The sequence below is a fragment of the Oncorhynchus mykiss genome, chromosome 7 (assembly GCF_013265735.2).
Source record: "Oncorhynchus mykiss isolate Arlee chromosome 7, USDA_OmykA_1.1, whole genome shotgun sequence".
Lineage (NCBI taxonomy): Eukaryota > Metazoa > Chordata > Actinopteri > Salmoniformes > Salmonidae > Oncorhynchus > Oncorhynchus mykiss.
This window is the reverse complement of record NC_048571.1, coordinates 29,118,757-29,134,322: the sequence shown is the minus strand read 5'-3', so window position 1 is coordinate 29,134,322 and position 15,566 is coordinate 29,118,757. Positions and strand designations below refer to the sequence as shown.

General features: G+C 40.0%; 1 protein-coding gene across 2 annotated transcripts; it reads left to right on the top strand.

Annotated features, from left to right (window-relative positions):
* The first annotated feature begins 384 nt into the window (after window positions 1-384).
* On the top strand, window positions 385-14,128 carry LOC110527153 (zinc finger protein OZF). Of its 2 annotated transcripts, none has more exons than XM_036983127.1 (2): window positions 385-1,044; window positions 4,980-5,359. In XM_036983127.1, the coding sequence occupies exons 1-2, from the start codon at window positions 660-662 to the stop codon at window positions 5,129-5,131; spliced, it is 537 nt and encodes a 178-aa protein (XP_036839022.1). In that variant the 5' UTR covers window positions 385-659; the 3' UTR covers window positions 5,132-5,359. The 2 variants fall into 2 exon arrangements, with proteins under 2 accessions (XP_036839022.1, XP_036839021.1); XM_036983126.1 differs by lacking the exon at window positions 4,980-5,359 and adding an exon at window positions 12,482-14,128 and having other exon boundaries at window positions 394-1,044.
* The last annotated feature ends 1,438 nt before the right edge of the window (window positions 14,129-15,566 follow it).

The following is a 15,566-nucleotide window of genomic DNA, read 5'->3' as shown; positions in this document are numbered from 1 at the left end:
GGGTTTGGCCGGGGTAGGCCGTCATTGTAAATAAGAATTTGTCCTTAACTAACCTGCCTAGAGATTTAAAAATGTAACTTCATTACACCTTTACACTGGCATACAAACTCAGTAACACAGAGTAGATCATCCATATGACGTTGAGAAATACTGCATTGTGGGTAGTTTAGAATAATTCCCGAAATGTAATAACGCAAAAACATAACTGTTTGTATTTATAGGAAACCATATCGTGACAACAACTAGGTTAGTAAGTATTTAACCACACTGTTGAGTAAAAACACATACTCCCTACACTAACTTTTTGTCTGAAAATAAAATGTACATTTTACACAACTGCGTTACCCACTCCAGTCAGCAGATGGCGATCTGGGAATTTAAGGCAATGCTGTTGGTGTGACGTATAATCTAGTGGACGGAACGCTTCTTTCAACAGCAGTAACAGTTACTCAGCCACCTCGGTAGCTTTCTAGACAAAATCGCCAAACCAATAAAGCGCTTTAGACGCTTTATAGTATATTAGCCACTGTGTTTTAAACCCACTTCTGTCGTGTAACGTAGTTAGTTATCCGTTTTAATGTAATATTTACGGTGTTGTTATTAGTCAGCTAGTGGGCTGGTTAAGTTAGCATTAGCATAGCTAGCTAACATCCCCAACCATGAGTTCACTAAGCCATTCTCCTCCTGCTGAAGAAGAGAAGGTGTGCTGGACGGAGAAACAGGGTCTGTGGCTGAACGTTGTTGTGAAAGAGGAAGAGGAGGATGTCACAATACAAAAACAAGTAGAGGGTGAGGCTGTTACAGTGAAAGAAGAGAAAGACGTTTCAGTGAAAGAAGAGGAAGACGTGTTCAGAGTAAAAGAGGAGGAGGATGTTACAGTGAAAGAAGAGGAAGAGGCATGTTTCGGAGTGAAAGAGGAGGATGGGGAGATTACTGTCACATTGAAAGAAGAAGAGGATGAAACTGGATATCTGGGCCCGGTTTCCCAAAGGCATGTTATGGCATCCAATGGTTCTAACGTTGAACGGGCCCTGGTTAACACTAGTAAGTACTGTCTTACATACAGAGGCACAAACTCTGCAGTTGTTGAACTGATGTTTGGTGTTAAAGGGGAAATATGCAATAGCTACATCCATATTTAGACTTTAATGTGTTTATTTATAGGCAGCCATTGATTCTTGAAGAATATAACACATGCCTCATGAGCTTAGTTCAACTGTCCTACCACATCAGAACCCAAAATAAGCTTTTTTTACTCCAATAAGCGTTTTTACTCCGATGTTTAGAAACAATGTAAATCAACCACTATAGCATCAAAACATGGTTAAAACTATAATGTTGAAATCATGGATGGTCAGTCCTTGCATCCGTAGGACTGTCTATGAATTTGAGTCGTTACATTTCTCCAGACCCATCATCATCTTATTACCAAAACAGTGGTGGATTTACAGCTTTGTTATTGTTTGAACTGCAGATTGGTTGATTGTGGCCTTTTTTAAAGGGACAACCTGGGGTTTAAACAGCAACAAAATGGCTGCCCAGAGACTTGGTTTGGTAAACAGCTGAGGGATGGGGGAAGGAGAGGTGTAACCACTCTCAAATTCGTAGAGAAAGCTATTGTAGAAAGCTATTGTTCGGGACGTGAGTGTCCCACCTCTTAACAACCAGTGAAACTGCAGGGCGCCAAATTCAAAACAACAGAAATCCCATAATTAAAATTCCTCAAACATAGAAATATTTTACACCATTTTAAAGATCAAATTCTCGTTAACCCAACCACAGTGTCCGATTTCAAAAACGCTTTTCGGCGAAAGCAGAACATACCATTATGTCAGAGCCTTGTCACAGAAAGCATTCAGCCATTTTCCAACCAAAGAGTGGAGTCACAAAAAGCAGAAATATAGATACAATTAATCTCTAACCTTTGATCTTCATCAGATGACACTCATAGGACTTCATGTTACACAGTACATGTATGTTTTGTTCGGGAAGTTCATATTCATATCCAAAAATCTGAGGTTACATTGGCGCGTTACGTTCAGTAGTCCGGTGATTTTTGCAGAGAGCCACAACAAGTTACAGAAATGCTCATAATAAATGTTGATGAAAATACAAGTATTATGCATGGAATTATAGATGCACTTATCCTTAATGCAACCGCTGTGTCAGATTAAAAAAAAACTTTCCTGAAAAGCACAATCTCAGTACGGCGCTCAGACGACAAAAATCAAGCCAAACAGATTTCCGCCATGTTGGAGTCAACAGATTTCAGAATTGCATGATAAATATTCACTTACCTTTGATGATCTTCATCAGAATGCACTCTCAGGAATCCCGGGTCCACAATAAATGCTTGTTCTGTTCGATAATGTCCATCATTTATGTCAAAATAGCTCCATTTGTTGGCGCGTTCAGTCCAGTAATCCACATTCATGACGCGCATTCACTCGGAGCAGACGAAAAGTCAAAAGAACATCTGTTACAGTCCGTAGCAACATGTCAAACGATGTTTAGAATCAATCTTTAGGGTGTTTTTAACATAAATCTTCATTAATGTTCCAACCAGACAATTTAAATTGTCTGTACAAATGAAGTGGAACATAGCTACCTTTCACGTGAGCGTGCCAGACCGAGAATGTGGCACTCTGCCAGACCACTCACTCAAAGCCCTTATGAGCCCCTCCTTTAGAGTAGAATTCTCAAAACAGTTTCTAAATACTGTTGATATCTAGTGGAAGCTTTGGGAAGTGAAACATAACTAATATCCCACTGTATCTTCAATAGGGGCTGAGTTGAAAAACTACAAACCTCAGATTTCCCACTTCCTGGTTGGATTTTTTCTCAGGTTTTTTCCTGCCATATGAGTTCTGTTATACTCACAGACATCATTGAAACAGTTTTCAAATGTACTAATTATATGCATATTCTGGCTTTTATGGCTGAGTAGCGGGCAGATTAATTTGGGCATGTTTTTAATCCAAAATTCCCAATACTGCCCCCTACCCCAAAGAAGTTAAGGTGTTGGCTTGACAGTCGCTGGACCCAGGTTTGAGTCCAGCTCAGGGCTACCCCGTGAATTCACTACACTATAAATACAAGGACTGGCCGTCCATGAGGTCAAAATGATAGTTTTAACAAGATTTCGAGGCTATACAGTGCTTGATTACAAACAGTGGCGTTATACAAGATTATGTTTTCGTTTCTGATGGGGTAATACAGTTGAAACATTTGAGGCATTTATAAGTTATACTTTTCAATAATCAATGGTTATATAGTAAATGGGTCTTTCTATAACTGCCAGTGTAGATTTCCTGTGGGGGTCAAATTGTTAGAGCTGTTGATTAGTCATTAGCTGTGTTAGAATACTCATACTAACTGCTATTTGTGATGTTAATTGAGTATATAGTATGCTTATTGGTCATAGTATGATGTTTAGTATGCCAAAAGTTCCCGGATGTCGTTCTCAATTCACCATAATATGACGTAAACACGCAGTACGTTAGGGCCCATAATGCAATTCTTCAGGAAATGGGCGTGGCTTCACATCGTTTTCAGATTTGAAGAAAATGGCGGAACATATTCAGCCGAAGTCCAACGAGAGCCGATACAAATTCATTGTTTTAACTAATTATAACAAATGTTAAGAAAATGTTGAGCAATGTAATGACTTTTCAAATAAGTTACCTTACACGTTATTTTGTCTGACAATTTGTTAGCATTTTATTACAGCAGTATGCACCGGTATGTTAACTCGCTACCTAACGTTAGTTGGCTACTTATACATCAAACTTGCCAGTATATTAACTATATTCTAACTACCCAACGTTTATTGGCTTGATTATTCCCGTCATTCTTAGCTAAATGGTATAGTCGTTGTGCTTTCTCAATGGACATTCGGATGCTTTCATAAATCCTCTCTGGCTCTCTACTCTGATTTCAGAGCTCTCTCGTCTGAGTACCAGAGAGCAGAATAATGAATTTACTAGCGCTCAACACCCGTTCAATATGTCCAGGTGTCAGTAAACGGAGGCAAAAAAAAAAACGTAATTTAAATGTTTTCCAACAGCACAGTTACAGTCACTCTGGATGACATGAAAACTCCCTAACCAGCTCTGCTAGGGCGAGTAAAATGGTCAGAGTCTCATTTGTGTCTGGAAGTAGCCAGCAAGCTGAGGTCAGAACGGTCAAATCAACCCAACTCCTCGGCCGGAGCGGCCAGTAGCCCCGAGAGAGAAACGGGATGAATTTATAAACAGACAATCTGACAACGGTCTGAATTTATGAAGCACTCTGGTATTCAAGATTAAATTTAAGAAACCACAAGCTGAAATCGTAAAATGTCTAACTAGTAATGTGTTATGCTAACTAGCTAGCAAGAGGTTGCAATGCAACAGCATGAACTTCCGGTAGACAGGAGAAGAGCGCTCAACTGAAAGGAAACGGTTTGGTTACAGTATACTACAATTAACTAATAGTATGTAGTATATACTCATTAAATATGTAGTTACAGTGTACTACAATGAACTAATAGTATGTAGTATATACTCATTAAGTATGTAGTTACAGTCTACTACAATTAAGTCTTTAGTATATACTCATATACTCAAGTATGTAGTTAGTCTACTACAATTAACTAATAGTATGTTGTATATACTCATTAAGTATGTAGTTACAGTACACTACAATTAACTAATAGTATGTAGTATATACTCATTAAGTATGTAGTTACAGTATGTTAGTATGGGCATTCAAACACAGCTATTCGCCTGTTTTCAATTTATTTTCAATGCCATTACATTAAAGGTGAAACATACCTACATAACATTTATAAATTGTTTGAAACCTTTGTTTTAAACCCTTCTCTTAAACCCAAATCCTTGCTGGATTAAACCCAAATCCTTGCTGTATTTGTATTTTTTTTTTAATCATAAAACACTACTTGATTTTCCTTGTATTTATGGCAGTGTTGTTCCCTTAAGGGTCAGTCATCTTTGGTACAACATACTATGGGGAGTCGCGACTTCGGTTGAAGGATCTAAAATCCCACCTGAAAAGGCCAATGAAATCCGCGCCTGGCTGGAAGTCCCGCCCTCCACAGGTGATGAGCGTTAAGCTTGGATTAATTCCTTAAATTATTCCGCTCTTCACCTCAGTGTGAACAGGACCGATTCATGCTACTAAAACAAACAATTGGAACACAAGACTATCTTACGTTGTGCCAACTAAACTGACCCTTAGTGGTAGAGCGTGATCACCCCCTGGACTTTGTGTGGTTCTCATAGTTTCCTAATCACAATGCCCTGGCTATAGCAATGAGTAAGATGGCTATGAGTAAGATAAAATTCCATTTAAATTGGTATAAATCAATAACTAATTCCCCATTTGTCACAGAAACTGTAATAATTAAAAGTTAATTTGTGAAATGTCTTTCCTTAATGCATTTGAGCCAATCAGTTGCGTTGTGACAAGGTAGGGATTTCTCACTTTCTAGTAGGCTTATATTGAAGATATCACAAATAGGAGTGGCAATGTCGTCCGCTATTATCCTCAGTAATTTTCCATCCAAGTTGTCAGACCACGGTGGCCTGAAAAATAAAAGGAGAACCTCACACTCTAGGAGCTCAGATGCAATAATTTAATAACCCAATAGCAACGTTTTCACAGACAAGCTGTCTTCATCAGGGTATAATGACAAACACTGCACGTAACTGGTTTATATTGTGTCAAAGGAAACACACAGGTGTCTGTAATCATGTCCGAGTGTGGCCTGATATCATTGGTTAATTTACAGATATAAATAGAACATATAAAAACATAAATGGATAGCATACGGTCATAGATACAATTTGGCTATATAGACCTCCAAACATTTACAATGAATAGCAATATAACAGTAATGGCTACGTTGAGACCGACGGGAGTAAGGCTCTTTAAATTAAACATCCAGGCAGTCTCTAGTTCTTAACAATAAATTGTCGAGGTCACCCCCTCTCTTAGGGACGGTGATGTGTTTGATGCCGATATAATGTAGGGAAGAAATAAGGGGTTCGCTTCCAAAAAGTTATAAGATAAATAACTGCCTTAGTGAAGCATGTGATAACACCTTTGATTGGGATCTGTTTCCCTGTTTGGTGGTGTTTGAAGGATCTACATTTACAAGTGCCATTGCATTGAGCGCAGCCATTACACTTGTAGTTTCCATCCGGGAGAGGTGCAAATAGATTTTGTGCAGGAGTATTGTGGAGTGGTAAATCAGAGTTTACCAATTGATCTCTGAGATTTCTGCCCCGTGAGAATATTCCCTTAATTTGTTCAGAGCACTTTGAGTAGCGGGTAAGAACGCAAGAATGGTGCCGAAGAATATGGCTGACGTTTTACCTGCTCCTGACCAATTGTGTTTTTGTTTGTTTGTTTTGCTTTGTTTGTAACTTATTTTTTTAAATCTTATTTTGTACATAATGTTGCTGCTACCGTCTCTTATGACCGAAAATAACTTCTGGACATCAGAACATTGATTACTCACCACCTCGAGCTGGAATAATTTTTTTCCTTAAGGAGTCCGAAGAGCCCTATGTGAGGTACATATTGCTTTCAGGCCCAAATCCCCGTCATTTGCGTGAAGAGAAGACTGAGAAAAAGGAGGCGGAGATCGGACTGCCTTGTGAGGATTCGTATGCGGTCGAGTAAACCCCCACTGCCTTCAATTCTACTAGCAAACGTGCAATCTTTGGAAAATAAAATCGATAACCTACGAGGAAGATTAACATACCAACGAGACATTAAAAACTGTAATATCGAATGCTTCACGGAGTCGTGGCTGACTGATGACATTATCAACATACAGCTGGCTGATTATACGCTGCATTGGCAGGATGGAACAGCGGCGTCTGGTAAGACCAGGGGTGTGGGACTATGTATTTTTGTAAATAACAGCTGGTGCACGATATCTAAGGAAGTCTCAAGGTTTTGCTCGCCTGAGGTAGTTTGTCTACAGCTTATCATGAGATACTCTATCTATCTAGAGAGTTTGTCTGTATTTTTCGTAGCTGTCAACATACCACCACAGACTGATGCTGGCACGAAGACCACACTCAATGAGCTATATTCTGCCATAAGCAAACAGGAAAATGCTTCCAGAGACAGCGCTCCTAGTGGCCGGGAACTTTAATGCAGGGAAATCTAAATCTGTTTTTACCTCATTTCTACCAGCATGTTAAATGTGCAATGAGAGGGAAAACAACTCTAGACCACCTTTTCTCCTCACACAGAGAGACGCGTACAAAGCTCTCCCTCGCCCTCCATTTGACAAATCTGACCATAATTCTATCCTCCTGATCCCTGTTTACAAGCAAAAATGAAAGCAGGAAACACCAGTGGTCAAGAAAAAGCAGATGAAGCAGATGCAAAGCTACTGGACTGTTTTGCTAGCACAGTCGATTATGTTCCGGGATTCTTCCGATGGCATTGAGGACTACACCACATCAGTCATTGGCTTCATCAATAAGTGCATCGATGACGTCGTCCCCACAGTGACCATACTTACTTACCCCAACCAGAAGCCATGGATTACAGGCAACATCCATGCTGAGCTAAAGGCAAGAGCTGCTGCTTTCAAGGAGCAGGACTCTAACCCGGGAACTTATAAGAAATCCCGCTATGCCCTCCGACGAACCATCAAACAGGCAAAGTGTCAATACAGGACTAAGATCGAATCGTACTACACCGGCTCCGACGCTCTACCAGACGAGCAAAAGTACTTCTACGCTTGCTTCGAGGAAAATAACACTGAAACATGCATGAGAGCACAAGCTGTTCCAGACAACTGTGTGATCACACTCTCCGCAGCCGGTGTGAGTAAGACCTTTAAACAGGTCAACATTCACAAGGCCGCAGGGCCAGACAGATTACCAGGACGTGTACTCGAGGTTTATGTTATTTTTAAGTTAAGTTATGGGCCAATTGGCATACACATAGTGTACAAACCCTCATTGTCAGGCTGATGGTAAAGCTAGCCAAAGAGCATTTTACTGGTTGAAGTGTTGAAGAATAAAGCAATTGATTTGCGACAGTAAAACAAATAGTATAGTAGTATACAGTGGGGCAAAAAAGTATTTAGTCAGCCACCAATTGTGCAAGGTCTCCCACTTAAAAAGATGAGAGGCCTGTAATTTTCATCATAGGTACACTTCAACTATGACAGACAAAATGAGAAAAAAAAATCCAGAAAATCACATTGTAGGATTTTTAATGAATTTACAGTGCCTTGCGAAAGTATTCGGCCCCCTTGAACTTTGCGACCTTTTGCCACATTTCAGGCTTCAAACACAAATATATAAAACTGTATTTTTTTGTGAAGAATCAACAACAAGTGGGACACAATCATGAAGTGGAACGACATTTATTGGATATTTCAAACTTTTTTAACAAATCAAAAACTGAAAAATTGGGCGTGCAAAATTATTCAGCCCTATCAGTTTTGCACATCGAGAGACTGAATTTTTTTCCCATTCCTCCTTGCAAAACAGCTCGAGCTCAGTGAGGTTGGATGGAGAGCATTTGTGAACAGCAGTTTTCAGTTCTTTCCACAGATTCTCGATTGGATTCAGGTCTGGACTTTGACTTGGCCATTCTAACACCTGGATATGTTTATTTTTGAACCATTCCATTGTAGATTTTGCTTTATGTTTTGGATCATTGTCTTGTTGGAAGACAAATCTCCGTCCCAGTCTCAGGTCTTCTGCAGACTCAGAATCAGGTTTTCTTCCAGAATGGTCCTGTATTTGGCTCCACCCATCTTCCCATCAATTTTAACCATCTTCCCTGTCCCTGCTGAAGAAAAGCAGGCCCAAACCATGATGCTGCCACCACCATGTTTGACAGTGGGGATGGTGTGTTCAGGGTGATGAGCTGTGTTGCTTTTACGCCAAACATAACGTTTTGCATTGTTGCCAAAAAGTTCAATTTTGGTTTCATCTGACCAGAGCACCTTCTTCCACATGTTTGGTGTGTCTCCCAGGTGGCTTTTGGCAAACTTTAAACAACACTTTTTATGGATATCTTTAAGAAATGGCTTTCTTCTTGCCACTCTTCCATAAAGGCCAGATTTGTGCAATATACGACTGATTGTTGTCCTATGGACAGAGTCTCCCACCTCAGCTGTAGATCTCTGCAGTTCATCCAGAGTGATCATGGGCCTCTTGGCTGCATCTCTGATCAGTCTTCTCCTTGTATGAGCTGAAAGTTTAGAGGGACGGCCAGGTGTTGGTAGATTTGCAGTGGTCTGATACTCCTTCCATTTCAATATTATCGCTTGCACAGTGCTCCTTGGGATGTTTAAAGCTTGGGAAATATTTTTGTATCCAAATCCGGCTTTAAACTTCTTCACAACAGTATCTCAGACCTGCCTGGTGTGTTCCTTGTTCTTCATGATGCTCTCTGCGCTTTTAACGGACCTCTGAGACTATCACAGTGCAGGTGCATTTATACGGAGACTTGATTACACACAGGTGGATTGTATTTATCATCATTAGTCATTTAGGTCAACATTGGATCATTCAGAGATCCTCACTGAACTTCTGGAGAGAGTTTGCTGCACTGAAAATTTTTCAGTTTTTGATTTGTTAAAAAAGTTTGAAATATCCAATAAATGTCGTTCCACTTCATGATTGTGTCCCACTTCTTCTTTAAGAGGCTCTTCCGTCCTCCACTCGTTACCTGTATTAATGGCACCTGTTTGAACTTGTTATCAGTATAGAAGACACCTGTCCACAACCTCAAACAGTCACACTCCAAACTCCACTATGGCCAAGACCAAAGAGCTGTTAAAGGACACCAGAAACAAAATTGTAGACCTGCACCAGGCTGGGAAGACTGACTCTGCAATAGATAAGCAGCTTGGTTTGAAGAAATCAACTGTGGGAGCAATTATTAGGAAATGGACGTGCCAGACGTGTCCCCCTGCTTAAGCCAGTACATGTCCAGGCCCGTCTGAAGTGTGCTAGAGAGCATTTGGATGATCCAGAAGAAGATTGGGAGAATGTCATACGGTCAGATGAAACCAAAATGTAACTTTTTGGTAAAAACTCAACTCGTCGTGTTTGGAGGACAAAGAATGCTGAGTTGCATCCAAAGAACACCATACCTACTGTGAAGCATGTGGGTGGAAACATCATGCGTTGGGGCTGTTTTTCTGCAAAGGGACCAGGACGACTGATCCGTGTAAAGGAAAGAATGAATGGAGCCATGTATCGTGAGATTTTGAGTGAAAACCTCCTTCCATCAGCAAGGGCATTGAAGATGAAACGTGGCTGGGTTTTTCAGCATGACAATGATCCCAAACATACCGCCCGGGCAACGAAGGAGTGGCTTCGTAAGAAGCATTTCAAGGTCCTGGAGTGGCCTAGCCAGTCTCCAGATCTCAACCCCATAGAAAATCTTTGGAGGGAGTTGAAAGTCCGTGTTGCCCAGCAACAGCCCCAAAACATCACTGCACTAGAGGAGATCTGCATGGAGGAATGGGCCAAAATACCAGCAACAGTGTGTGAAAACCTTGTGAAGACTTACAGAAAACGTTTGACCTCTGTCATTGCCAACAGAGGGTATATAACAAAGTATTGAGATAAACTTTTGTTATTGAACAAATACTTATTTTCCACCATAATTTGCAAATAAATTCATTAAAAATCCTACAATGTGGTTTTCTGGATTTTTTTTCTCATTTTGTCTGTCATAGTGGAAGTGTACCTATGATGAAAATTACAGGCCTCTCTCATGTTTTTAAGTGGGAGAACATGCACAATTGGTGGCTGACTAAATACTTTTTTGCCCCACTGTAAGCAACCTGGAAATGGATGCTATATTTGCTGTCAGCCGACGAGAACTCCCCTGAGTTTTTCCCCATGGTGGTGAACTGGTGAATAGACACAGAGCTTAATGTGAGTTTCCTTGAGTAGCACTCCTGATCTTACGCTGATTGTGCTCTGTAATATTCAGAATACATTGTGAAAAACAAATCTTCGCTCACCATTTTTGCTCCAACCAGATATACTACATCCATAACTAGCAGTTTCCTCATTAGCAGGGAGGAGTTTTTTTACAACCAAATATACTACATCCATAACTAGCTGTTTCCTCATTAGCAGGGAGGAGTTTCTGCTACCAAATTGCGTGTGCATCGCCCTCGTGCTGCAATTTTAGCAAACACAGAAAGTCGCCTATATTGGAGACCAAAAGTCTTCTGGCACACTGCTTAGAGTTTCAGCAACTTTAATAACTTGTTTCTAATTAATACTAATATGAAAACAAGACAAAATGTGACTTGTTGCTAACTTGACTGTCTTAATTGTCAAATCATTTAAGACGTCAATTGTTGTACAACTTCGTGGGTACGCTATGGGCATAACCTTTTACCTCAAATAAACAGTGGATTTCTGCTGTTGTGGGCCTTCAAAACTTCTTCAGGCTAGGGGGCACTATTTTCACATCCGGATGAAAAGTGTGCCCAAGGTAAACTGCCTGCTACTCAGGCCCAGAAGCTAGGATATGCATATTATTAGTAGATGTGGATAGAAAACACTGAAGGTTCTAAAACTGTTTGAATGATGTCTGTGAGTATAACAGAAATTATTTGGCAGGCGAAACCCCGAGGGCAAACCATCCAGGATTTTTTTGGGGGGGGTCATTCTCTTCTCAATGGAAATCTAGAATTCTAAGGCATTTGCTTGCAGTTCCTATCGCTTCCTCTAGATGTCAACAGTCTAGAAATTGGTTGATGTTTTTTCCTTTGAGAAATGAAGAAGTAGCCCTGTTCCGAACGAGGGTGAAGTGTATGTACTGTTGTGGTTGAGGCGCGCGACCTAAAAGCTCCACTTTGTTTTCCTCCGGTATTGAACACAGTTTATTCCGTTTTAAATTGATTATTTACATTTAAAAATACCTAAAGTTGGATTAGGAAAGTTATTTGAAATGTTTGGATCAAGTTTACAGGTAACTTATTAGATCATGTGTAGTCATGTTGGACGAGTTGGAACCGGTGTATTTCTGAATCAAACGCACCAAATAAATTGACATTTTGGATATATAACGACAGAATTTATCGAAACAAAAAGATGTGATGTTCGATGGACATATTGGAGTGCCAACAGAAGAAGATCTTCAAAGGTAAGGCATGAATTATATGTTATTTCTGACTTTTGTGTTGTGCCTGGCGAGATGAATTATGATTTTCATGTGTATGTTTGATGGGGTGCTATCCTCAGATAATAGCATGGTTTGCTTTCGCCGTAAAGCCTTTTTGAAATCTGATACTGTGCCCGGATTAACAAGAAGTTCATATTTAAACCCATGTATAACACTTGTATGATTTATTTATTATTATGAGTATTTCTGTTTTTGAATTTGGCACTCTGCTATTGTTGTCAAATAACGGGATTGGCGCGGGAAGGGATCACTAACCATCTGTCTGACTTTGTCGTTCACATAGGAGAGAGACGGGACTATCGTGGATCCTCTGGGGAACCTCAACAACATCATGATGCTGAGGAGGCAGAGAAGAGTCTCTCCAGATCAGAACTCCTCAAGAAACACCAGCAGAGACCCACAGGGAAGAAATCCAACTGCTGCTCTGAATGTGGGAAGAGATTCAACTCTAAAGTAGACCTTAAAATACATCAAAGAATTCACACAGGAGATAAATCTTTTGGCTGTGATCAATGTGGGAAGACATTTATTCGTCTACAAACCCTGAAATCACACCAGAGAATACACACTGGAGAGAAACCTTATGGCTGTGATCAATGTGGGAAGAGTTATACTCAGCTAATCAGCCTGATAGTACACCAGCGGACACACACAGGAGAGAAACCTTATAGCTGTAATCAATGTGAGAAGAGTTTTACTACATCTAGCTATCTAACTATACACAAGAGAACACACACAGGAGAGAAACCATTTAGCTGTGATCAATGTGGGAAGAGTTTTACTCAGCTAAACAACCTGATAGTACACCAGCGGACACACACAGGAGAGAAACCTTATAGCTGTGATCAATGTGGGAAGAGTTTTACACAGCTAAACAACCTGATAGTACACCAGCGGACACACACAGGAGCGAAATCTTATGGCTGTGATCAATGTGGAAAGAGTTTTACTGCGTCAAGCTCCTTGATAGTCCACCAGATAACACACACAGGAGAGAAATCTTATAGTTGTAATCTATGTGGGAAAAGTTTTACTAGGTCTAGCTGTCTAACTTTACACCAGAGAACACACACAGGAGAGAAACCATTTAGCTGTAATCAATGTGGGAAGAGTTTTACTAGGTCTAGCTGTCTAACTATACACCAGAGAACACACACGGGAGAGAAACCTTTTAGGTGTGATCAATGTGGGAAGAGTTTTACTACATCTAGCCAGCTGACTTTACACCTGAGAACACACACAGGAGAGAAACCTTTTAGCTGCGATCAATGTGGTAAGAGTTTTACTACATCTAGCCAGCTGACATTACACCTGAGAACACACACAGGAGAGAAACCTTATAACTGTGATAAATGTGGGAAGAGTTTTACTCGGTCAAACAGCCTGATGTCACACCAGAGAATACACACTGGAGAGTTACCTTATAGCTGTGATCAATGTGACCAGAGATACCTTGATAAAAGATCTCTGATTAAACATCAGAAAATACATGCATGAAGGAGTTGTTTCATGATATCAATGAAATGTCACAATGTAGAATGGTTTAACATTGTAGTAGGAGTATTTCAATAACCTCACAACATTTCAACAGCATGTACAACTCGATTTCAGTGATGTATTGCTACTTGTCAAAACAGCAGCATTTCTGGTGCTTGTGCAGTTTATAAGGTGCTTGTTTAAAAGTAATGTGATTATTGTGGCAGATGTTTGTGTATACATAGCACTTATGTTTAGGTTTTCAATATATCACAACTGTCTCTGCATAATATTGGTTATTGATTTTGACACGTTAAAACTGGGGCCATCCCACCTAGCAAAATGTAATTGAAAAGAAGACTATGCCCGACTTCCAAACACATTCCGTTTTAGTCTTTTCGGGTCATTTTTTCAATTATTTGAAAAATAAAAAATCCAACATACTTGCAGCCTATTCACATGGACGCAGTATAATAAATTAGTCTATAATCAATTTTATTAACAATGTGACATCACTCCAGTATTTCTTGACAACATTCAAGTGCTAATGGTCTTTATTCCACTACTAAAGAAGCATGTCTCAAATCACCTCATATTTCAAACATCCAGCCTGACAAAAGATTATTCCATGCCTCACCACTAAATGAATTATTGCCAATACATATTAACAAAGGGGTGTACATTTAGTTTTGATATTTCATATTTACAATTCATGTAACATTTAGTAATCGTAATTATTTATGCAACCAACTGACAATTTTGGGGTGCAATTATATTGACATTGTTGCCCTGCTTTTAAAATATCAGGGTTCATTCTCAGATGTGCCAAACCAAATGTACTAGAGCATGACATTGGGGACTGGGCCCCGATCCAACAACGTGCCTATCGAGTGAACCCTGAAAGGAGAGACAAGCTCTGCAGTGAGATGTAAAGTTAATACAGATATTGCAAAAGTTTATACTTGAAATCAGACTGTCTGTGGTAAGGACAACTTGGTTGCTGATTGTCTCTGGGGTTTTTCCATATTGGACATGGGTTTTATCTCTTATTCTTTTCTGTATTTTAGGGGGACGAGAGTTCAAGAAGCAAGTGAGTTTTAGGATTCTATAGAAAGAAAAAGGAGAAAAGATACAATTGTATATTATTATTTAGAAATGTGTTTTTGTTTTTCACTTTAGACAGCCAGTAGACACAATGTTTATATTGTAGAAGGTGAAGCGTTGCAGTTGATTATAATGTGAAATGGAAGTTGTTCTCTGTTGGTGGTAAGAAACTTGTTCAACAAAAATATAGGATATATTTGTTGTCTTAAGGTGGAAGGTGTTACAGGCTTTGGTTTTTCCATTAATGTTTTGAGGTTGGACTTTAGCACGTAGGAAAGGGGGATACCTCGTCAGTTGTACAACTAAATGCATTCAACTGAAATGTGTCTTCGGTGCACTAATTGGTGTCACCTCATTAGTCAGTATGTGTTACACCTGTGCTGGCTTGTCCATCTCGTTAGTGGGAAGGTGTTTCACCTGAGCTGGTCCAGGTTCTATTTAAGAGTGTCTGGCCCAGTGCTCCAGTTGTCTTGATAGATGTGTAGAGTCAACACCTTTAGTTGCTCCACCTGTTTGGTTTGCTTCCTGTCTTTAAATCAAATTTATTTATATAGCCCTTCGTACATCAGCTGATATCTCAAAGTGCTGTACAGAAACCCAGCCTAAAACACCAAACAGCAAGCAATGCAGGTGTAGAAGCACGGTGGCTAGGAAAAACTCCCTAGAAAGGCCAAAACCTAGGAAGAAACCTAGAGAGGAACCAGGCTATGTGGGGTGGCCAGTCCTCTTCTGGCTGTGCCGGGTGGAGATTATAACAGAACATGGCCAAGATGTTCAAATGTTCATAA

Bases quoted from the DNA above. Each gene is read 5' to 3' on its own strand.
- LOC110527153 (XM_036983126.1), top strand. From the start codon at position 660: ATGAGTTCACTAAGCCATTCTCCTCCTGCTGAAGAAGAGAAGGTGTGC. The intron at 1,045-12,481 runs GTAAGTACTGTC...TCGTTCACATAG, and splicing joins ACGGGCCCTGGTTAACACTA to GAGAGAGACGGGACTATCGT.